Raw genomic sequence first — 24,433 nt, 5'->3', positions numbered from 1 at the left:
TGGAAATAGATCCTTCAATCCAACTCGTCCATACCAACCAGATATCCCAACCCAATCTAGTCCCACCCGCCAGCACCCGACCCATATCCCTCCAAACCCTTCCTATTCATATACCCATCCAGATGCCTCTTAAATGTCGCAATTGTACCAGCCTTCACCCCTTTCTCTCGCAGCTCATTCCATACCCGTACCACCCCCTGCATGAAAACTCTTAGGTGTCTTTTATATCTTTCCCCTCTCACCCTAAGCCTACGCCCTCTAATTCTGGACCCTCCCCCCACCCCAGGGAAAAGATCTTGTCTATTTACCCTATCTATGCCCACATGATAAGGTCACCCCTCAGCGTCCTACACTCCAGGGAAAACAGCCCCTGCCTATTCAGCCTTTCCCAATAGCTCAAATCCTCCAACCCTGGCAACATCCTTGTAAATCTATCCTGAGGGATAGGATGTACATGTATTTGGAAAGGGAAGGACTGATTAGGGATAGTCAGCATGGCTTTGTGTGTGGGAAATCATGTCTCACGAATGTGATTGAGTTTTTTAAAGAGTAACAAAGAGGATTGATGAGGGCAGAGCAGTAGACGTGATCTATACGGACTTCAGTAAGGCGTTCGACAAGGTTCTCCATGGGAGACTGGTTAGCAAGGTTAGATTTTATAGAATACAGAGAGAACTAGCCATTTGGATACAGAACTGGCTCAAAGGTAGAAGACAGAGGGTGGTGGTGGAGGGTTGTTTTTCAGACTGGAGGCCTGTGACCAGTGGAGTGCCACAAGGATCAGTGTTGGGTCCACTACTTTTCATCATTTATATAAATGATTTGGATGTGACCATAAGAGGTGTAGTTAGTATGTTTGCAGATGACACCAAAATTGGAGGTGTAGTGGACAGCGAAGAAGGTTACCTCAGATTACTACAGGATCTTGATCAGATGGGCCAATGGGCTGAGAAGTGGCAGATGGAGTTTAATTCAGATAAATGCGAGGTGCTGTATTTTGGGAAAGCAAATCTTAGCAGGACTTATACACTTAATGGTAAGGTCCTAGGGAGTGTTGCTGAACAAAGAGACCTTGGAGTGCAGGTTCATAGCTCCTTGAAAGTAGAGTCGCAGGTAGATAGGATAATGAAGAAGGCGTTTGGTATGCTTTCCTTTATTGGCCAGTGTATTGAGTACAGGAGTTGGGAGGTCATGTTGTGATTGTACAGGACATTGGTTAGGCCACTGTTGGAATATTGCGAGCAATTCTGGTCTCTTTCCTTCCGGAAGGATGTTGTGAAACTTGAAAGGGTTCAGAAAAGATTTACAAGGATGTTGCCAGGGTTGGAGGATTTGAGCTATAGGGAGAGGCTGAACAGGCTGGGGCTGTTTTCCCTGGAGCGTCGGAGGCTGAGGGGTGACCTTATAGAGGTTTACAAAATTATGAGGGGCATGGATAGGACAAATAGACAAAGTCTTTTCCCCGGGGTGGGGGAGTCCAGAACTAGAGGGCATAGGTTTAGGGTGAGAGGGGAAAGATACAAAAGAGACCTAAGGGGCAACTTTTTCCACACAGAGGGTGGTACGGGTATGGAATGAGCTGCCAGAGGAAGTGGTGGAGGCTGGTACAATTGCAACATTTAAAAGACATCTGGATGGGTATATGAATAGGAAGGGTTTGGAGGGATATGGGTCGGGTGCTGGCAGGTGGGACTAGATTGAGTTGGGATATCTGGTTGGCATGGACAGGTTGGACCGAAGGCTCTGTATAACTCTATGAATCTATGACTTGCCCACCACCGATATCAGGCTCACTGGTCTATAGTTCCCTGGCTTGTCCTTACCACCCTTCTTAAACAGTGGCACCATGTTAGCCAACCTCCAAGCTTCTGGCACCTCACCTGTGACTATCGATGATATAAATATCTCAGCAAGAGGTCAGGAATCACTTCCTTAGCTTCCCACAGAGTTCTCGAGTACACCTGATCAGGTCCTGGGGATTTATCATTTCATGCATTTCAAGACATCCAGCACTTCCTCCTCTATAATATGGCCATCTTTCAAGATGTCACCGTCTACTTCCCTACATTCTATATCTTCCATATCCTTTCCCACAGTAAATACTGATGCAAAATATTCATTTAGTATCTCTCCCATCTCCTGTGGTTCCACACAAAGGCTGCCTTGCTGATCTTTGAGGGGGCCTATTCTCTCCCTAGTTACCCTTTTGTCCTTAATGTATTTATATAAACCCTTTGGATTCTCCTTAATTCTATTTGCCAAAGCTATCTCATGTCCCCTTTTTGCCCTCCTGATTTCCCTCTTAAGTATACTCCTACTGCCTTTATACTCTTCTAAGGATTCACTCGATCTATCCTGTCTGTACCTGACATATGCTTCTGTCTTTTTCGTAGGCAGGAATGTGGATTTAAGATTGCAATCAGGTCAGCCACCATCTTATTGAATGTCAGAGCAGACTGAAGAGCCGACCCTTGCTCCTGATTTGTATGTTCCCATGTGAAAGGGCAAACCAGATTGGGTCCAACTGACCAGCTCTTAAAGGGCTACACTGCACAATATGGGTAGAATGTCCTGCCAGTAGCAGTGGTGGACTCTCCCTCATTATGGGCATTTAAGCGGGCATTGGATAGGCATATGGAGGATAGTGGGCTAGTGTAGGTTAGGTGGGCTTGGACTGGCGCAACATCGAGGGCCGAAGGGCCTGTACTGCGCTGTATTCTTCTATGTTCTATGTTCTAATGTCCTCCTTCTGTGTTGCATAATTCTATAAAAACACTTGAAGATGTGTTCCTATATCTGAGGCGCGCTGTGTAAAGGCTTAATCTGATGGCTGCTCTACGTGATTTCAACTTATAGGTCTGATATCATCAGAAGCCAGGAATGAGTTGAAAGGTTCTGGAATGTGGGCAAAGTGGACCTGAGGCCAAGGTGAGATCAGTCACAATTGTAATAAATAGCGCAGCAGGCTGGAGGGACTGAAGATCTTCTGACTGTTCCCAGTTCTTACATTCTTATGACTTTCCCTTTCTGTCCTCTCTCCCTCTCTCTCTCTCTCCTGCCTCTCTGTCCTTTTTGATGTATGGAAACCAGAACCATAATCTGCAAATCTGATGATTAAAATTTAGCAGCACATCCTGATTTTTCAATCCTCTCCCTGTAGAAATAAAGCCGAGGGACTGGTTTGATGTTATTACAATATTGTTTCCAGGAGTAGAAGGGTCAGTGACCAAAGGGGAGCACAGATTCAAGATAATTCGCCAAAGAGAAGGAATGAATCACACAACTCTTACAGCATAAAAGGAGGCCATTCAGCCCACTATGTTCATACTGGTTCTCTGTAAGAGCAACTGACTCAGTCCATCTCTGTCACCTATTCCGTGTTGATCTTTTCCTCTTCAAATAATGCTCCAATTCACTCTGGAATGCCTTGACTGAACCAGCCTACATTCTCAGGCAGTGCACTCCAGTTCCTAAGCACGTTTGTGTGAAAATGTTTTTCCTCGTGTCACCGTTGCTTTTTTTTGTGAATTTAGCAAACTCCATTCTGCAGAGAGTAGTGTTCTGGAACACACCGCTTGAAAGAGTAGTGGGGGTAAATTCAAAAGGAACGTTCAAAAGGGAATTGGAGAATTAATTGAACGGAAGAATTTTTAAAAATTCATTCACAGGCTCAGAGTGTTACTGGCTGGCCCCAGCATTTATTGCCCATCCCTAATTGCCCAGAGGGCAGTTAAGAGTCAACCACATCGCTGTGGGTCTGGAGTCACATGGAGGCCAGACCAGGAAAGGATGGCAGTTTCCTTCCCTAAAGGGAATTAGTGAACTAGTTGGGTTTTTCAAACAATTGATAATGGATTCATGGTCATCATCAGACTCTTACATCCAGATTTTTTATTAAATTAAAAATTTCACCATCTGCTGTGGTGGGATTTGAACCCAGGTCCCTCGAACACTAACTGGATTAATGGTATGGTGATCATACCACTAGGCCATGGCTTTCTGGAAGTGATGGCCCAAGTGGCCTCCTTCTTGATTCGCAAGAGGGTGAAAGGTTATTGAGGAGTAATCAGGTCATCCATGCTCCTATTGATTGGCAGAGCAGGACTGAGCAACCAGTAGCCAGAGTTCCTGGATCCAATCCAGGGACAATGAGAAAGCTGACATGAAGGAGATTCCAATGGTGTGGAACAGCCACTGATCTTTGGGACTGCTCCTGGGTCGAGAAGGACGGTTTTTGTAGAGAAGTACAGGCTACGTACCTCATCGCTGTCAGACCATTCGGGCTCAGACTCTCTTGTTGGAGGGTGAGCAGAACTCCTTTAGAAGGAAAGAAACAAAGGGTTAACAGCGACACTAATACAAATGGACACAATCTGCTAACTCCCCCTCAACTCATCTGTCCATTGTTCTGTAGAAAGTACCACTCCTATGAGTACATAGTTCCTTGAAAGCTGCGTCACAGGTAGACAGGGCGGTGAAGAAGGCATTTATCATGTTGGCTTTCATCAGTCAAGGTATTGAATACAGGAGTTAGGACGATATGTTACAGTTGTATAAGTGACTGGTGAGGCCGCACTTGGAGTATTGTGTACAGTTTGGGTCACCATGTTATAAGAAAGACATGGTTAAACTGGAAAGAGTGCAAAGAAGATTTACAAGAATGTTGCCAGCACTAGTCAGCCTGAGATATAGGGAGAGGTTGGCCAGGATAGGACTTCATCCCTTGGGATGTAGGAGAATGAGGGGTGACCTTATTGAGGTGCGTAGAATCACAAAGGGCATAGTTAGGACCAATGCAGATAGTCTTTTCTCCAGGAATGGGGAATTGAAAACTAGAGGGCACAGGTTTAAGGTGAGTGGGGAAAGATTTCGGAAGGACCTGAGGGGCAACTTCTTCACCCCGAGAGTGGTGTGTATGTGGAATGGGCTGCTAGAGGAAGCGTTTGAGGCAGGTACAACAGCAACATGTTAAAAAACATTTGGATAGGGACATGGTTGGGAAGGGTTTAGAGGAATATGGACCAAATGTGGGAAATTGGAACCAGCTGAGTGGGCACTGTGGTCAGCATGGACCAGTTTGGGCCGAAGGGCCTGTTTCCATGCTGTATTACTCTGTGATACCTCACTGCTCCTGCCAACAGTATCCATGAACCCTTCACTCCCGACTCAATGCCTACACCTTCTGTTGCAGTTCCTGCTGTAACATTTGGGTGAATTCTTACAATAACAATCCTGCTTCTGTCTGTTTCCCCCAAAGGTATCAATGCTGTCGCCTCGAATAGGAAACTTACTTCCTCCTGTCGAGTAAGGGCTTCACGCCCAGTGTCACCGTTCGAATTTCCTGGCTTGACTGGATGTTGGACTTGCTACCATGCCCTGGTCAGAACAAGGACCACATGTTAAAAACCCTTCAGAGAGAATCAGAGATCCACACAGCTAAGAAAAGGCCATTTGGCCCAACAACCATATGAGCTTCAATGTCTTCTCTGGAGGCCACCACAGCAGGTGAAATGTTTCTCTCTAAGCATAATCCGCTTGCTCAGTTCCCTGACCCACCCTGACACCTTTCACAAGGCTGTGACGCTTTAGCCCAGTGCTGTAGTTTATTTGAGCAATAAAGCTCAGATGAGGGGTGAGGACAAAGCCCAGGCTGGGCAGTGTGAACATTTAAAAATAAAGCTGGAAATTAAAAAAAGGCAGCTCTCAGGAGAAGTGCCCCGAAACTAACTAACCCTTTTTTTAAGCCCTATAAGGATTTCTTACCAAACTGCTGCACATTTTCTTATGCCACAGACAGAGTGCCGCACTGTCGGAGGGTCTGTGCTGAGGGAGCACCACACTGTCGGAGGGTCAGTGCTGAGGGAGTGCCGCACTGTCGGAGGGTCAGTGCTGAGGGAGCGCCGCACTGTCGGAGGGTCAGTGCTGAGGGAGTGCCGCACTGTCGGAGGGTCAGTACTGAGGGAGTGCCGCACTGTCGGAGGGTCAGTGCTGAGGGAGTGCCGCACTGTCGGAGGGTCAGTGCTGAGGGAGTGCCGCACTGTCGGAGGGTCAGTGCTGAGGGAGTGCCGCATTGTTGGAGAGTCAGTGCTGAGGGAGCGCCGCACTGTCGGAGGGTCAGTGCTGAGGGAGTGCCGCACTGTTGGAGGGTCAGTGCTGAGGGAATGTCGCACTGACGGAGGGTCTGTGCTGAGGGAGCACCACACTGTCGGAGGGTCAGTACTGAGGGAGTGCCACACTGTCAGAGGGTCAGTGCTGAGGGAGTGCCACACTGTCAGAGGGTCAGTGCTGAGGGAGTGCCACACTGTCGGAGGGTCAGTGCTGAGGGAGTGCCGCATTGTCGGAGGGTCAGTGCTGAGGGAGCGCCGCACTGTCGGAGGGTCAGTGCTGAGGGAGTGCCGCACTGTCGGAGGGTCAGTACTGAGGGAGTGCCGCACTGTCAGAGGGTCAGTGCTGAGGGAGTGCCGCACTGTCGGAGGGTCAGTGCTGAGGGAATGCCGCACTGACGGAGGGTCTGTGCTGAGGGAGTACCACACTGTCGGAGGGTCAGTACTGAGGGAGTGCCGCACTGTCGGAGGGTCAGTGCTGAGGGAGTGCCGCACTGTCGGAGGGTCAGTGCTGAGGGAGCGCCGCACTGTCGGAGGGTCAGTGCTGAGGGAGCGCCGCACTGTCGGAGGGTCAGTGCTGAGGGAGTGCCGCACTGTCGGAGGGTCAGTGCTGAGGGAGTGCCGCACTGTCGGAGGGTCAGTGCTGAGGGAATGCCGCACTGTCGGAGGGTCAGTGCTGAGGGAGCGCCGCATTGTCAGAGGGTCACTGCTGAGGGAGTGCCGCACTGTCGGAAGGTCAGTACTGAGGAAGTCTGCACTGTCAGAAGGTCAGTACTGAGGGAATGCTGCACTGTCGGAAGGTCAGTACTGAGGAAGTCTGCACTGTCAGAAGGTCAGTACTGTGGGAATGCCACACTGTTGGAGAGTCAGTGCAGAGTGAGTGACATTGTAAACGTTGTAAAAAACCTCTGGTTCACTCTTGCCTTGAGGGAAGAAAACTGCCATCCTTACTCAGATCCACAGCAATGTGATTAGATTAGATTACTTACAGTGTGGAAACAGGCCCTTCGGCCCAACAAGCCCACACCAACCCGCCGAAGCGCAAACCACCCATACCCCTACATTTACCCCTTACCTAACACTATAGGAAATTTAGCATGGCCAATTCACCTGACCTGCACATCTTTGGACTGTGGGAGGAAACCGGAGCACCCGGAGAAAACCCACGCAGACACGGGGAGAATGTGGTTGAATCTTAGTTCAGGGTAATTAGGGATGGGTGTACTTACCCACATCCCATGCAAGATTAAAAAAATACTGTTTTTGAAAATACAATTCCACTGATTCCCCTGTAATCACTCTCCTACTGACAAATTCAACCAACACAGTCTCCCTCCCTCACAGCAAATCACTGCAGATGCTGGAATCTGTACTGAAAACACAAAAATGCTGTAGATCACAGTGGGTCAGACAGCATCCATGGAGAGAGAGAAAACTAACGTTTTGAGTCTGGATGACTCTTCCTCAGAGCTATCCCATCATTATACTGTTACTGTTCCCATGTGGATACTCACTTCGTAAGGTCGCTGAAGGAATGGATGGTTTCGGAGGGGGTTCCTCAAATTTATCCTGTGACATCTTTGATTCCTTCTTTTTTCTCTCCCTCTCCTCCTTCCATTCTTTGGGAGATACTTTGATCAGAAAGTCTCTGTACACCTGGTAATCCTTCAGTGTCTCTTCAAATTTGACAATATCACTGCCAGATTCAGCAAGAACAAGATCAATACACGCTCAAAGCTTTATACTGGTTCCAGTTCCTACCTCTCAGATGGGATAATGGGAAGATTTGGCAGAAGGCGTCTGCACACCGCAGTTCAATCCTGCTCCCAATCAGTGCCTTGGTCTCAGGAATCACTGTGAGCTGGTGACTGTGTGGCACAACCTAATCCTAGGGTCAATCTTGTAATCCCTTTCCTCAAACACCTTTAGCCAGAACAGCAGAAATGAGGAATTAAAAATCTCACAGCCACAGAGAACAAAACTCAATAAACTCGCAAATGAGGAGAGGAGTAAATTACCTTCCATTTCTAATTGATTTTAAACCAAACCTCAACTCTTTAGCAGATGAAGTTCTCAAGTGAGATTCTGTAAACTGGTGAAGCCCTTTCAACAAAGGAGGCCATTTAGTCCTTTCTGCGTGTGCTGGCTCTTTGATTGAGCTCCTGAGTTAGTCCCTCACTGAGTTCTTTCCCTGTTGCCCTCTGGATGACTTTTTTCAAAAATCTGTATGTTAGTTACAGTGACATCTGCTTAGGCAGCATGTTACAGGTCATGGTTTAGATCAGTGTGGTGCTGGAAAAGCACAGCAGCTCAGGCAACATCCAAGGAGCAGGAAAATCGATGTTTCGGGTAGATTAGATTACTTACAGTGTGGAAACAGGCCCTTCGGCCCAACAAGTCCACACCGACCCGCCGAAGCGCAACCCACCCATACCCCTACATTTACCCCTTTAACCTAACACTACGGGCAATTTAGCATGGCCAATTCACCTGAAAAGCCCTTCATCAGGAATAGGTGTCACAACAACTCATTGTGCAGATATCCTTTCCCTAAAGGCCCCAATGCCCCATTTAAACCCCTCCCCCTGAGATCTTTGACCAATTATCTTCAGCTTATATCCAAATCTGACCCCATACCAAGTCAATGGAAACAGCTTCTCTAGCCAAACTCTACATTGCCTCACTTTTTCACTGCCATCATTTGCGTTGTCACTTTCTTGATTTCAGCTACTTTCTCCAGCTTCAGTTTGGTCTCCTGTTCAGCTCTGAAAACAGAAAACAGAAACCACATTAACCAGCACCTGATAGGACAGCAGAGAGACAGAGAGAGACAGACAGAGAGAGAGAGAGAGAGACAGAGAGAGAGAGAGAGAGCAAGAGAGAGAGATCCCACCCTCTCAGCCAAATCGGTCTGAAGAGAGAATGTTTCAGACAATAGGATCTCACAGAAACAGCGAAACTAGGAGCAGGAGTAGGCTATTCAGCCCTTCAAGTCTGCTCCACCATTTAATATGATCACAGCTGATCATTCAACTCAGTCCCCTGTTCCCACTTAGTTAAAAATCACACAACACTCGGATTGTTTGTTAAGTCTCTCATCTTTCAGAAAGACCATGTTGGTTTTAGTTTGTTCATATGTAAATCGCAAAACTTGTTTTAAAAGTCATATTCTCAAGTGCACTTTAACAATTGGTATCATGTCAGCCCAGATAAGGTATTGAAGGTGTTAACTCCCTGTGAGGCTGTCTAATCTAAAAATCGGATTTACAGAATCTTACATGGATTCATGCAGTTTTTGAGCAAAGTAAAATGTAATTCTGCAAGTCCAAATTCACCCCACAAACTTATATGTGTATGTGTGTATGTGTGTGTGCGCGTTAGGGGGGGAGGGGGGGTATGAGTGTCTGTGAAGGTGTGTGTGCATGTGAATGTGAGTGTAAAGGGGTTTAAGTCTGTGACAGTGTTTATGTGTGAGTATATGAGAGAGTCTGAGTGTGTGTGTGGGCGGGGTGTTACTGTGAGAGGGTGTGTGTGTGTGTGTGTGTATAGTGCACTGGGATCCCCTGTAGTGTGACATGAACCCAAGGTCCTGGTTGAGGCCCTCCTCATGGGTATCATACTGAATGGGGTTAAAAATCACACAACACCAGGTTATAGTCCAACAGGTTTAATTGGAAGCACTAGCTTTCGGAGCGACGCTCCTTCATCAGGTGATTCATCACAACCACCTGATGAAGGAGCATCACTCCGAAAGCTAGTGCTTCATATTAAACCTGTTGGACTATAACCTGGTGTTGTGTGATTTTTAACTTTGTACACCCCAGTCCAACACCGGCATCTCCAAATCATGAATACTGAATGGGGATAGCTTGAGAATGTAACTTTTAAAACAAGTTTTGCAATTTTTATATGAAAGAACTGAAACCAACATTGTCATTCTAAAAGATAACACACTTAACAAACAATCCGGCTCTTTTTCAATATATGATTTCAGTTACATTATACTGTAAACTTTTGCTACAAATTCTTTGTCTTACAATCTTATCTCCACAATCACCTGCAAGGAGCAGCGCTCCGAAAGCTACTGCTTCCAAATAAACCTGTTGGACTATAACCTGGTGTTGTATGATTTTTAACTTTGTCACCCCAGTCCAACACCGGCATCTCCAGATCATGTTCCCACATACTCTTTGATCCCCATAGCCCTAATGACTACTTTTAACTCCTTCTTGAAAACTGCAGCGGTTCAAGAAGGCAGCTCACCCCCCCACCTTCTCAAGGGGCAACTAGGGACGGGCAATAAATACTGACCCAGCCAGAGACACCAATATCCCACAGCCTTCTAATTTATCGGGAATACTTCTATCACAAACCACCCCTTTGGAGAAAACTTCAGTTTCACTCGAACATGTTGTAGATATTTTATCAGGGGACTAAAAGATTACATTCTCACATTCGCATTGCTTCCACAGAGTTCTTGTCATTTTCTTTCAGGAACTCGTCAAACATGGCCGCGTCTTCCTCAAGATACTGCTCAGCCTTCTCCAGTTTCATCTCCTCTGCTGCAGCCACTTCATCCAATTTCCGCATTTCATCCTTCTTCATGGTCAGTGAGTACTGGACAGGAACAACCACCCAACATTCATTAGGAAACCAACAAAAGTGGACATCTTCCCAGCCAACACACCCATTTCCATGGGTCTGCTCCTCACTCTGGTCTTCCCATTGCCATGACTCATTGTGAAGTGGGTGCTGCTCATTGAGTCCCACTACTTCACAATTTGTCCCTTAACTGAACTGAACCAATGAAATCAACTGACCTAATCGACTGCAATTCAGACACAAAATTAACACACATCAGGTTTCATCGTGAAGAGGCTAAGTAATATTATTTTTAATCAAGACCGACTTGAACAAACTTACAAAGAAGCTGGATTATTAATTACACAACTATTATGAACAAACTTAAACTTTTATCCCATTCACAAATAATCCAAACAAAAACACACAGGTTAACACAAATATTACAGGTGGGAAAATATATTGCCAGGTAAACTCAGATCTGTCTGACGAGCCCAGATGGCATGAGTAGCGTGAGTTATTCACTCAATACGCAGTGCCGCACTGTCAGAGAGTCAGTGCTGAGGGAGTGCCGCACTGTCAGAGAGTCAGTACTGAGGGAGTGCCACACTGTCAGAGAGTCAGTACTGAGGGAACACCGCACTGTCAGAGAGTCAGTACTGAGGGAGTGCCGCACTGTCAGAGGGTCAGTACTGAGGGAGTGCCACACTGTCAGAGAGTCAGTACTGAGGGAACACCGCACTGTCAGAGAGTCAGTACTGAGGGAGTGCCGCACTGTCAGAGAGTCAGTACTGAGGGAGTGCCACACTGTCAGAGAGTCAGTACTGAGGGAACACCGCACTGTCAGAGAGTCAGTACTGAGGGAGTGCCGCACTGTCAGAGAGTCAGTACTGAGGGAACACCGCACTGTCAGAGAGTCAGTACTGAGGGAACACCGCACTGTCAGAGAGTCAGTACTGAGGGAACACCGCACTGTCAGAGAGTCAGTACTGAGGGAACACCGCACTGTCAGAGAGTCAGTACTGAGGGAGTGCCGCACTGTCAGAAAGTCAGTACTGAGGGAATGCCGCACTGTCAGAAAGTCAGTACTGAGGGAACACCGCACTGTCAGAAAGTCAGTACTGAGGGAACACCGCACTGTCAGAGGATCAGTACTGAGGGAGTGCCGCACTGTCAGAAAGTCAGTACTGAGGGAGTGCCGCACTGTCAGAAAGTCAGTACTGAGGGAACACCGCACTGTCAGAAAGTCAGTACTGAGGGAGTGCCGCACTGTCAGAAAGTCAGTACTGAGGGAGTGCCGCACTGTCAGAAAGTCAGTACTAAAGGGAACACCGCACTGTCAGAAAGTCAGTACTGAGGGAGTGCCGCACTGTCAGAAAGTCAGTACTGAGGGAGTGCCGCACTGTCAGAAAGTCAGTACTGAGGGAGTGCCGCACTGTCAGAGGGTCAGTGCTGAGGGAGTGCCGCACTGTCAGATTGTCAGTACTGAGGGAGTGCCACACTGTCAGAAAGTCAGTACTGAGGGAACACCGCACTGTCAGAGGGTCAGTACTGAGGGAGTGCCGCACTGTCAGAAAGTCAGTACTGAGGGAACACCGCACTGTCAGATTGTCAGTACTGAGGGAACACCGCACTGTCAGATTGTCAGTACTGAGGGAACACCGCACTGTCAGATTGTCAGTACTGAGGGAACACCGCACTGTCAGATTGTCAGTACTGAGGGAGTGCCACACTGTCAGATTGTCAGTACTGAGGGAACACCGCACTGTCAGATTGTCAGTACTGAGGGAGTGCCACACTGTCAGAAAGTCAGTACTGAGGGAACACCGCACTGTCAGATTGTCAGTACTGAGGGAGTGCCACACTGTCAGAAAGTCAGTACTGAGGGAACATCGCACTGTCAGATTGTCAGTACTGAGGGAACACCGCACTGTCAGAGGATCAGTACTGAGGGAGTGCTGCACTGTCAGAAAGTCAGTACTGAGGGAGTGCCGCACTGTCAGAAAGTCAGTACTGAGGGAACACCGCACTGTCAGATTGTCAGTACTGAGGGAACACCGCACTGTCAGATTGTCAGTACTGAGGGAACACCGCACTGTCAGATTGTCAGTACTGAGGGAGTGCCACACTGTCAGAGAGTCAGGGCTGAGGGAGTGCCACACTGTCAGAGGATCAGTACTGAGGGAGTGCTGCACTGTCAGAGAGTCAGGGCTGAGGGAATGCCACACTGTCAGAGGATCAGTACTGAGGGAGCGCTGCACTGTTAGACGGTCAGTGCTGAGGGAGTGCTGCACTGTCAGAGAGTCAGTGCTGAGGGAGTGCTGCACTGTCAGAGAGTCAGTGCTGAGGGAGCGCTGCACTGTCAGAGAGTCAGTGCTGAGGGAGCGCTGCACTGTCAGAGAGTCAGTGCTGAGGGAGCACTGCACTGTCAGAGAGTCAGTGCTGAGGGAGCGCTGCACTGTCAGAGAGTCAGTGCTGAGGGAGCGCTGCACTGTCAGAGAGTCAGTGCTGAGGGAGTGTCACACTGTCAGAGGATCAGTACTGAGGGAGCGCTGCACTGTTAGACGGTCAGTGCTGAGGGAGTGCTGCACTGTCAGAGAGTCAGTGCTGAGGGAGCGCTGCACTGTCAGAGGGTCAGTGCTGAGGGAGTGCTGCACTGTCAGAGAGTCAGTGCTGAGGGAGCGCTGCACTGTCAGAGGATCAGTACTGAGAGAGCGCTGCACTGTCAGAGGGTCAGTGCTGAGGGAGCACCGTACTGTCGGAGGGTTATTGCTGAGGGAGTGCCACACTGTCAGAGGGTCAATACTGAGGGAGCGCCGCACTGTTGGGGGTTCAGTGGTGAGGGAGTGCCGCACTGGCAGAGGATCTGTACTGAAGGAACACCGCACTGTCAGAAGTCAGTGCTGAGGGAGTGCCACACTGTCAGAAGGTCAGTACTGGGGGAGTGCTGCACTGTCAGACGGTCAGTATTGAGGAAGCGCCGTACTGTCAGAGGGTCAGTACTGAGGGAGTGCTGCACTGTCAGAGGATTAGCACTGAGAGATCGCCGCACTGTCAGAGGGTCAGTATTGGGGGAGTGCTGCACTGTTAGAGGGTCAGTGCTGAGGGAATGCTGCACTGTCAGAGGGTCAGTGCTGAGGGAATGCCGCACTGTCGGAGGGTCAGTGCTGAGGGAATGCTGCACTGTCGGAGGGTCAGTGCTGAGGGAATGCCGCACTGTCAGAGGGTCAGTGCTGAGGGAATGCTGCACTGTCGGAGGGTCAGTACTGAGGGAGTGCCGCACTGTCGGAGGGTCAGTGCTGAGGGAGTGCTGCACTGTTGGAGGGTCAGTACTGAGGGAGTGCTGCACTGTCAGAGGGTCAGTACTGACGGAGTGCTGCACTGTCGGAAGGTCAGTACTGAGGGAGTGCTGCACAGTCAGAGGGTCAGTACTGACGGAGTGTTGCACTGTTGGAGGGTCAGGACTGACAGAGTGCTGCATTATCAGAGGGTCACTACTCACGGAGTGCTGCACTGTCAGAGGGTCAGTATTGACGGAGTGCTGCACTGTTGGAGGGTCAGTGCAGAGGGAGTGCTGCATTGTCAGAGGGTCAGTGCTGAGGGAGTGCTGCACTGTCAGAGGGTCAGTGCTGAGGGAGTGCTGCACTGTCACAGGGTCAGTGCTAAGGAAGTGCTGCTCTCTCGGAGGGTCAGTACTGAGGGAGTGCTGCACTGTCAGAGGGTCAGTACTGAGGGAGTGCTGCACTGTCAGAGGGTCAGTGCTGACGGAGTGCTGCACTGTCAGAGGGTCAGTACTGAGGGAGTGCTGCACTGTCAGAGGGTCAGTACTGAGGGAGTGCTGCACTGTCAGAGGGTCAGTGCTGAGGGAGTGCTGCACTGTCAGAGGGTCAGTGCTGAGGAAGTGCTGCACTGTCAGAGGGTCAGTGCTGAGGGAGTGCTGCACTGTCAGTGGGTCAGTACGGAGGGAGTGCTGCACTGTCACAGGGTCAGTACTGAGGGAGTGCTGCACTGTCACAGGGTCAGTGCTAAGGGAGTGCTGCCCTCTCAGAGGGTCAGTACTGAGGGAGTGCTGCACTGTCAGAGGGTCAGTACTGACGGAGTGCTGCACTGTCAGAGGGTCAGTACTGAGGGAGTGCTGCACTGTCAGAGGGTCAGTACTGAGGGAGTGCTGCACTGTCAGAGAGTCAGTACTGACGGAGTGCTGCCCTGTCACAGGGTCAGTGCTGAGGGAGTGCTGCACTGTCGAAGGGTCAGTGCTGAGGGAGTGCTGCACTGTCAGAGGGTCAGTATTGACGGAGTGCTGCACTGTCGGAGGCTCAGTACTGAAGGAGTGCTGCATTGTCAGAGGGTCAGTACTGACGGAATGCTGCACTGTCGGAGGCTCAGTACTGAGGGACTGCTGCATTGTCAGAGGGTCAGTACTGACGGAGTGCTGCATTGTTGGAGGGTCAGTACTGATGGAGTGTTGCACTGTCAGAGGGTCAGTACTGACGGAGTGCTGCACTGTCAGAGGTCAGTGCTGAGGGAGTGCTGCACTGTCACAGGGTCAGTACTGACGGAGTGCTGCACTGTCAGAGGGTCAGTGCTGAGGGAGTGCTGCACTGTCAGAGGGTCAGTACTGATGGAGTGTTGCATTGTCAGAGGGTCAGTACTGACGGAGTGCTGCTCTGTCAGAGGGTCAGTGCTGAGGGAGTGCTGCACTGTCACAGGGGCAGTACTGACGGAGTGCTGCACTGTCAGAGGGTCAGTGCTGAGGGAGTGCTGCACTGTCAGAGGGTCAGTACTGAGGGAGTGCCGCACTGTCAGAGGGTCAGTACTGAGGGAGTGCCGCACTGTCAGAGGGTCAGTACTGAGGGAGTACTGCACTGTCAGAGGGTCAGTAATGACGGAGTGCTGCACTATCAGAGGGTCAGTGCTGAGGGAGAGCTGCACTGTCAGAGGGTCAGTGCTGAGGGAGTGCTGCACTGTCACAGGGTCAGTACTGACGGAGTGTTGCACTGTCAGAGGGTCAGTGCTGAGGCAGTGCGGCCCTGTCAGAGGGTCAGTACTGAGGGAGTGCCGCACTGTCAGAGGGTCAGTACTGAGGGAGTACTGCACTGTCAGAGGGTCAGTAATGACGGAGTGCTGCACTGTCAGAGGATCAGTGCTGAGGGAGTGCCGCACTGTCAGAGGGTCAGTGCTGAGGAAGTGCCGCACTGTCGAGGGTCAGTGCTGAGGGAGTGCTGCACTGAGGGTCAGTGCTGAGGGAGTGCCGCACTGTCAGAGGGTCAGTACTGAGGGAGTGCTGCACTATCTGAGGGTCAGTGCTGAGGGAATGCTGCTCTGTTGCAGGCTCAGTGCTGAGGGAGTGCCGCACTGTCGGAGGGTCAGTGCTAAGGGAGTGCTGCCCTCTCAGAGGGTCAGTACTGATGGAGTGCTGCACTGTCAGAGGGTCAGTCCTGACGGAGTGCTGCACTTTCAGAGGGTCAGTACTGAGGGAGTGCTGCACTGTCAGAGGGTCAGTGCTGCGGGACATTAGTGAACCAGATGGACGTTTACAAATCAGCAATTGTTACATTGTCACTATTAGACTGGCTTTTTATTCCAGGTCTCTGTTGAATTTAAATTTCACCAACTGATTTGAGCCCATGTTTGTAGAAGGATAGCCTGGATTCTGGGTGACTGGGTAAAAACAATGACTGCAGATGCTGGAAACCAGATTCTGGATCAGTGGTGCTGGAAGAGCACTGCACTTCAGGCAGCATCCGAGGACAGGCAAAATCGACGTTTCGGGCAAAAGCCCTTCATCAGGAAAGTGCAGTCCATGTGCCACTGCCCCCTCTTTATCCCTCAATCAACACAAGTCAAACAGTCACTGTGTCATTGCTGTACCTGGGACCTTGCTGTGCATAATTTGGCTTCTTTTGTTAAAGTATTTCACTGTTTGGAACATCTGCAAGTCATGAAAGGCCCTATATAAATGCAAATTTTTCATTCATCATGGTCAGTCACAATTGAGTCCAGAGGTAAAAACAATGACTGCAGATGCTGGAAACCAGATTCTGGATTAGTGCGGCTGGAAGAGCACAGCAGTTCAGGCAGCATCGAGGAGCCTTCGAAATCAACATTTCGGGCAAAAGCCCTTCATCAGGAATAAAGGCAGCGAGCCTGAAGCATGGAGAGAAAAGCTAGAGGAGGGTGGGGGTGGGGAGAAAGTAGCATAGAGTACAATAGGTGAGTGGGGGAGGGGATGAAGGTGAGAGGTCAGGGAGGAGAGGGTGGAGTGGATAGGTGGAAAAGGAGATAGGCAGGTAGGACAAGGTCAAGGGAACAGTGCTGAGCTGGAAGTTTGGAACTAGGGTGAGGTGGGGGAAGGGGAAATGAGGAAACTGTTGAAGTCCAAATTGATGCCCTGGGGTTGAAGTGTTCCGAGGCGGAAGATGAGGCGTTCTTCCTCCAGGTGTCTGGTGGTGAGGGAGCAGCGGTGAAGGAGGTCCAGGACCTCCATGTCCTCAGCAGAGTGGGAGGGGGAGTTGAAATGTTGGGTCACGGGGCGGTGTGGTTGATTGGTGCGCGTTTCCCAAAGATGTTCCCTAAAGCACTCTGCTCGGAGGCGGCCAGTCTCCCCAATGTAGAGGAGACCGCATCAGGAGCAACGGATACAATAAATGATATTAGTGGATGTGCAAGTAAAACTTTGATGGATGTGGAAGGCTCCTTTAGGGCCTTGGATAGAGGTGAGGGAGGAGGTGGGGGCACAGGTTTTACAGTTCCTGGGGTGGCAGGGGAAAGTGCCAGGATGGGAGGGTGAGTTGTAGGGGGCGTGGACCTGACCAGGTAGTCACGGAGGGAACGGTCTTTGCGGAAATGCGGAAAGGGGTGGGGAGGGAAATATATCCCTGGTGGTGGGGTCTGGTTGGAGGTGGCGGAAATGTCGGCGGATGATTTGGTTTAAGCAAAGGTTGGTAGGGTGGAAGGTGAGCACCAGGGGCATTCTGTCCTTGTTACAGTTGGAGGGGTGGGGTCTGAGGGCAGAGGTGCGGGATGTGGACGAGATGCATTGGAGGGCATCTTTAACCACGTGGGAAGGGAAATTGCGGTCTCTAAAGAAGGAGGCCATCTGGTGTGTTCTGTGGTGGAACTGGTCCCCCTGGGAGCAGACCTGGCGGAAGTGGAAGAATTGGGAATATGGAATGGCATTTTTGCAGGAGGTAGGGTGGGAAGAGATGTAATCCAGGTAGCTGTGGGAGTCGGTGGGTTTGTAAAAAATGTCAGTGTCAAGTCGGTCATCATTAATGGAGATGGAGAGGTCGAGGAAGGGGAGGGAGGTGTCAGAGATGGTCCAGGTAAATTTAAGGTCAGGGTGGAATGTGTTGGTGAAGTTGATGAATTGCTCAACCTCCTCGCGGGAGCACGAGGTGGCACCAATACAGTCATCAATGTAGCGGAGGAAGAGGTGGGGAGTGGTGCCGGTGCAATTACGGAAGATCAACTGTTCTACGTAGCCAACAAAGAGACAGGCATAGCTGGGGCCCATACGGGTGCCCATGGCTACCCCTTTGGTCTGGAGGAAGTGGAAGGATTCAAAGAAGAAATAGTTAAGGGTGAGGACCAGTTCGGCCAAACGAATGAGAGTGTCGGTGGAAGGTTACTGTTGGGGACGTCTGGAGAGGAAAAAAACGGAGGCCTTGGAGGCCCTGGTCATGGCGGATGGAGGTGTAGAGGGATTGGATATCCATGGTGAAGATGAGGCGTTGGGCGCCAGGGAAACGGAAGTCTTGGAAGAGGTGGAGGGCGTGGGTGGTGTCTTGAACGTATGTGGGGAGTTCCTGGACTAGGGGGATAGGACAGTGTCGAGGTAGGTAGAGATGAGTTCAGTGGGGCAGGAGCATGCTGAGACAATGGGTCGGCCAGGGTGGTCAGGCTTGTGGATCTTGGGAAGGAGGTAGAACCGGGCAGTGCGGGGTTCCCGAACTATGAGGTTGGAAGCTGTGGGTGGGAGATCTCCTGAGGTGATGAGGTTCTGTATGGTCTGGGAGATGATGGTTTAGTGATGGGGTGGTGGGGTCATGGTCGAGAGGGCAGTAGGAAGAGGTGTCCTCGAGTTGACGTTTGGCTTCAGCGATGTAGAGGTCAGTGCACCAGACTACCACTGCGCCCCCTTTATCCGCTGACTTAATGGTGAGGTTGGGATTGGAGCAGAGGGATTGGAGGGCTGCGCGTTGTGAGGGTGAGAGTTTGGAGTGGGGGAGAGGGATAGACAGGTTGAGGCGGTTAATGTCCCAGCGGCAGTTGGAAATGAAGACGTCGAGGGCAGGTAATAGGCCAGCGCGGGGTGCCCAGGTGGATGCAGTGTGTTGGAGGTGGGCGAAGGGGTCCTCAGAAGGTGGGCGGGAATCCTGATTGTGAAAGTAAGCTCGGAGGCGGAGGCGACGGAAGAAGTGTTCGACGTCACGGCGTGTTAAATTCATTGATGCGTGGACAGAGGGGGATGAAGGTGAGTCCTTTGCTGAGGACTGATCGTTCGTCCTCAGTGAGGGGGAGGTCTGCGGGGATGGTGAAAACTCGGCAGGGCTGGGAGCTGGGATCTGGTGTGGGTGTAGAGCTGGGAGTGGGGGCGGAACCTGTAACTGGAGTGGGTGTGATGGTGGGGGGAATGGGGGTGGAGTCATGAGCAGAGGTAGTGTTCCCCTCGGGGTTCTGGGGGGGTGGGGATAGTGACAGTGGGGTCTGTGAGGGGCATGTCAGTAGAATTGAGTCCAGTCAATGCTGTAGGTTTCCTCTTAAGGTGACGAATGCAAGTTGAAGGATCAAAGTCTCCACTGTGTGGCAGTGTTAAGGTTGGAATGGTCTAAAATGACACAAGGATAACTTGATTTGCGACATCAAGTTTGATTTTGAAGAGGCAATGTGACAGACGTGGAGGACTGAGTGAGGAGATGGCTCTGCAACTTTTCGCATTGGGACAGAATGAGCTGAATAAAAAAAAATGTTTCCAGTGACATGAACAGGCGGCGCGGTGGCACAGTGGTTAGCACTGCTGCCTCACAGCGCCAGAGACCCGGGTTCAATTCCCGCCTCAGGCGACTGACTGTGTGGAGTTTGCACATTCTCCCCATGTCTGCGTGGGTTTCCTCCGGGTGCTCCGGTTTCCTCCCACAGTCCAAAGATGTGCAGGTCAGGTGAATTGGCCATGCTAAATTGCCCGTAGTGTTAGGTAAGGGGTAAATGTAGGGGAATGGGTCTGAGTGGGTTGCTCTTCGGAGGTTCGGTGTGCACTTGTTGGGCCGAAGGGCCTGTTTCCACACTGTAAGTAATCTAATCTAAGAGGGCAAAGATTTATGGTAATTTGTAAAAAGAAAACAGGCAAAGAGGGAGCAGTGGAAGAAGATGCAGATGATACCTCTCAAAATGAAATTGAGTAAATAATTGTTAAAAAAGGGAAGGAAAATGGTGCATCTGTGAGGAGAGGGCAGAGGGAGTGAAAGCCAGGAGATAGAGGCTGGCATAATGGGCCAAATGTTCTCCTGTGCTTTGACAGTCTATGGAAGCATGACGTGTTGTTTGAATACAATGTAGATACGCGGAAGAAGACATTGTAGGACAAGGATTTTTGTACTTTGATAGGAACCAAGAGCAAAATAGGATTAAATAAATATGAGTGTGTGTGTGAGAGCAAGAGAGAGAGAGAGAGAGAGAGAGACAGAGATAGTGAGAAAGGGGGAGGGAAGGAGACAGACAGAAACAAGGAGTGGAAATGGAGAAAGTGTCACAACTGGTGACACAGGGAAAGGGTTCAACAGTGAGAGAAGAAACAAATTTAACTGGCAAAACAAAGACAGAAGAGGAAACTTCTCAAATAAAATAAACCTCAGGTTTTTGAGAAGGTTTGTAACTCAGGCTGTGGATATGATTATTGGTTTGCCCACCGAGTTGATAGGTTTGTATGCAGATGTTTGGTCACCTGCTGGGTAACACCATCAGTGCACCTTCTGGTGAAACTTGTTGTACTATTCCGCTCATTATTTATCTGACCCAGTCTGTTGTGGTGGTTGTGTCACTTCTGGTCCTGCTCCGCAGTGGCTCGTACAGAGGATCCGTCTCTAAATGTCTGTTGATAGCGTTCTGGGCTGAGAACCAGGCCTCTAGAAATCCCTGCGTGTGTCTTTAGTTAGCTTGTCCCAAGATGGTTACGTTATCCCAGTCGAATTGATGGCCCTCCTTGTCCGAGTGTATGGGGATGAGTGAGAATTGGTCATGTTGTTTACTGCCAGTTGGTGTTTGTATCTAGTCTCCTTCCAGTCTGTCTGATGTAGTGTTTGTGGCAGTCACTGCATGGAGTTTTGTACATGACGGTGGTTCTGTACGTTACGGGTATAGGGTCTTTCGTCCCTGACAGCAGTTGGCGTAGTGTGCTACCATAATCCCGAGTGGTCGTGGGAATCTCGTTGTCATTTCCGAGATGTTCTTCATGTGAGGTAGGGTGACCAGTGTATTGGGCTGTACTGTGTCTTCTTGACCTTGTTTATTCCATAGACATTGGCAGACGAAGCTGATTGGGTATCTGTCTTTTGCAAAAACTTTGTGGAGCTGTTCCAAGCCAAGGTATACAGGAAGACAAACCACACAGACCAAATCCTTAATTTCAGCAGCAACCATCCCATTGCCCACAAACAGAGCTGTGTCAGAACACTATTCCAACAAGTAATAACACACTGCAGCATCCCGGAAATATGCAAAAATGAAGAACACCTCCACAAAGCTTTTGCAAACAACAGATACCCAATCAGTTTTGGCAGCCAATGCCCATCGGCGGGCAAACCAACAATAGCAAAATAAATCTTATTTCCAGACTAATTAGTGTTACCTGCAAGATAAACATCTCTCTTTTCTTGTTGATATAATCATTCAATGTTTCTTTCTCAATCTGACGATCTGAAATGACACAAATTTATAACTGACCTACTGCAACTGAGAGAAAGAGGAGGGAGAGATGGGGAGACACAAGTAGAGACAGAGACATACAGAGGAAGCAGGTTGGAGGCACACTGAGACAAACAGAGACAGAAAGATAGAGAGAAAGGGAGACACGGGGAGGCACAAAAGGAAAGGCTGAGCCTCTTTCTTTGTCTAAATCCAGTACTGTAACCCTCTATCCCCTTCTCCCTCTAAATTCTCTGGAATATTCAGTTCAACCACTCCCTGTGGGAGCAAGTTTCACAGTTCTAGGAATGTTTGATTCAGAAAGATAGAAATACAAATTCTGACAATTGGGAATGAACAGGCAGTACCTCTTGTGACTTTGACCTTCCACGAAGGATCACTTTTGAGAGCAGACAACTTTTTAATATTGGCCTGATGCTCAACCTCGGAATCCTCCTTTGGTTCTTCCTCCACCTTTTGTGGGCTGCCAAATTTCGCATTAACTCGAGCTGCGTACGTGACTTTCTCATGAATCTTAAGTTTCTTCTGTTCATTTTGTTCCTGGAGATCAGGATCAAACAGGGAGTGTAGGGGAAAATGGTAGTGTTAGTGCGGAGTTTATTGTTTAACTCTGGACTTGTGTGCTTTTCACAAGCGTGATCGTAGAATCATTGAGTGACACAGGTCATCCAGCCCATCATTTACAGTTTCTTTTTGATCAGTCACTGGAGAACATTCATAACAGCTCAGAAACAGGATTAGACCTTGGGACCACTTTATCCTGCTCAGCAAATCAATACAATCTTAGTTGACTTTCTACTTAAACTCCCAACCTACAACCCCCTACACTCTAATCACATCCTCAGAATGTCCCAGAGTCCATCCCTGGGAATATCCTGTCATACCGGCAGGACTGACCCAGCAGAGGTGGTGTCACAGTGATGTACAGTTGGGAGGTGTTGACATGGGGTGTTCAGCGTTGACTCCAGATCACACAATGCCACATGAAAGCAGTCAACCCTCCTAGCCTACCCCTAGGCGATGAATCAGTGCCCCTCCATTTTGGACAACATTTGGAGGAAGCATTGAGGGTGGCAAGGACTCAAAATGTGAGGGATTTTAATGTTCATTATCAAGAATAGCTCGGCAGCAGCACTACTGATCGAGCTGGTCGGGTCCTAAAGGATATAGCTGCTAGACTGGCAGGTGGTAAGGGATCCAATAAGAGGAACCATCCACTTGTCATCCCCCTCGCCATTGAAACTGGTTTGGAACTGATCTATTAAAGATGCAGCTTGGTAAAAATGGACCAGACAATTTACTTTTGCATGTTCATTCCAGCCATCGACTTTTCTGTTGGAATGATGAAAGTGAGGACTGCAGATGCTGGAGATCAGAGTCAAGATTAGCGTGGTGCTGGCAAAGCACAGCAGGTCAGGCAGCATCCGAGGTGCAGGAAAATCGATATTTCGGGCAAAAGCCCTTCATCAGGAAATCTGTTGGAATGCTGACTGAATGTCAGAGTCCTACGCTGGAATGCGTAGGACTCTAGCATTTACCCGGCTTTATCCTTCTCATGAATAAAAGATCAGAGCAGCTGGTGGAAATCTGAAACACAAACAGAAAGTGCTGGAGAAGCTAAGCTGGTCCAGCAGCACCTGGACAGAGGGACACAGAGTGAATGTTTCAACTCAACTATGACTCTTTGTCATACAGCATTTTCTGTTTTTAATTATTACTTAGAGGCGCTTAGAAAAGGTGAATGACAAAGGTCTTTTCTCTAGGATGGGGAGTTCAAAACTAGGGAGCATTTTTAAGGTGACAGGAGAATATTTAAAACAGGGCAATTTTTTTTCAACACATTCTGTGGAATGAACCTCCAGAGAAAGTGATAGATGCAGGAACAGTTACAACATTTAAAAGACATTTAGATAAGTTCACAAATAGGAAAGATTTAGAGGGATATGGGCCAAGTGCAGGCAGGTGGGACTAGTTTACTTTGGGAACATGGTCAGTGTGGACTAGTTGAACCAAAGGATCTGTTTCCGTGCTGTATGATTCTTTGATTTACTGTTTTCTGGGGCTCAGTTAGCTCAGTTGGCTGGATGGCTGGTTTGCAATACAGAGGGACACCAAAAGAGTGCGGTCACTTCCTGTACTGGCTGAGGTTACCATGAAGGACTCTCCTTCCCAACACTCTCCCTCACTTGAGACATGGTAACCCTCAGGTTCAACCACCAAAACATCGTCTCTCTCTCTCTCTCTATGATCTGGTAAGACTATGGTGACTTTACATAGTTTGCTAAACTGTTTTGTAAGTCCTTCCTTGTAGAATGCATTAAAATATTACCTTTTTCTTCCGTTCTCTCTCAATATCACGAAGGACAAAGATATCACAGTCTTGAGGGATCTTGAAAGGGTTACGTCTCTCATTCAGGAAGGCTGGGCATGCTGTAGATAAAATCATAACTGTTTCACTTTGGGTGGAATATTACTCAAGTTCCTTTTTAAAATCTCTTGTTCTCTAACAATTAACATAATAATTTGCAATTCCTCAGCAGCTTTCTCAACCCCATGATGACCAGAACACATCACTGACAAAGAATGACTGCTGAACTGAAGACTCTGTTATAATGTAATAAGCATGGCAGCCAGTTTGAGCACCGCTGTGATAATGAGCTGATACTGACGCTGTTTGAAAAGTGACTTTTGGAGGTACACCAGGAATAGCTCCACTTCTCTTCTTTGAAGCAGGAGCTATGATTTCTATTACTTCCAAATTAGGGGGCAGACAGGGCCACAGTTTAAGATCCCAAATGAAAAATGGCATCTCTGGCAGTGCAGCG

The 24,433-nt window shown here is 49.1% G+C and overlaps 1 protein-coding gene across 4 annotated transcripts in view; it reads right to left on the bottom strand.

The window, feature by feature from the left end:
- The window catches only part of cfap100 (cilia and flagella associated protein 100), a 62,394-nt gene that overhangs the window by 8,346 nt on the left and 29,615 nt on the right, over positions 1-24,433 (bottom strand). For 3 of the 4 annotated variants that reach the window (XM_087993968.1, XM_087993971.1, XM_087993969.1), the window contains exons 3-10: positions 23,938-24,038; positions 21,956-22,148; positions 21,532-21,599; positions 10,558-10,721; positions 8,789-8,869; positions 7,619-7,800; positions 5,292-5,376; positions 4,260-4,317 (exon numbers count right to left, since the gene is read on the bottom strand). In XM_087993968.1, the coding sequence (XP_087850094.1) occupies positions 4,260-4,317; positions 5,292-5,376; positions 7,619-7,800; positions 8,789-8,869; positions 10,558-10,721; positions 21,532-21,599; positions 21,956-22,148; positions 23,938-24,038 (932 nt within the window). The remainder of the gene's footprint in view (positions 1-4,259; positions 4,318-5,291; positions 5,377-7,618; positions 7,801-8,788; positions 8,870-10,557; positions 10,722-21,531; positions 21,600-21,955; positions 22,149-23,937; positions 24,039-24,433) is intronic. The other variant, XM_087993970.1, reaches the window with a different exon arrangement.

This window comes from Chiloscyllium plagiosum, unplaced genomic scaffold (assembly GCF_037043375.1).
Source record: "Chiloscyllium plagiosum isolate Xiang-an unplaced genomic scaffold, Cpla_swu_hap1 HiC_scaffold_14, whole genome shotgun sequence".
In the NCBI taxonomy this organism is placed as follows: Eukaryota; Metazoa; Chordata; class Chondrichthyes; order Orectolobiformes; family Hemiscylliidae; genus Chiloscyllium; species Chiloscyllium plagiosum.
This window is presented reverse-complemented; position numbering and strand designations above follow the sequence as displayed.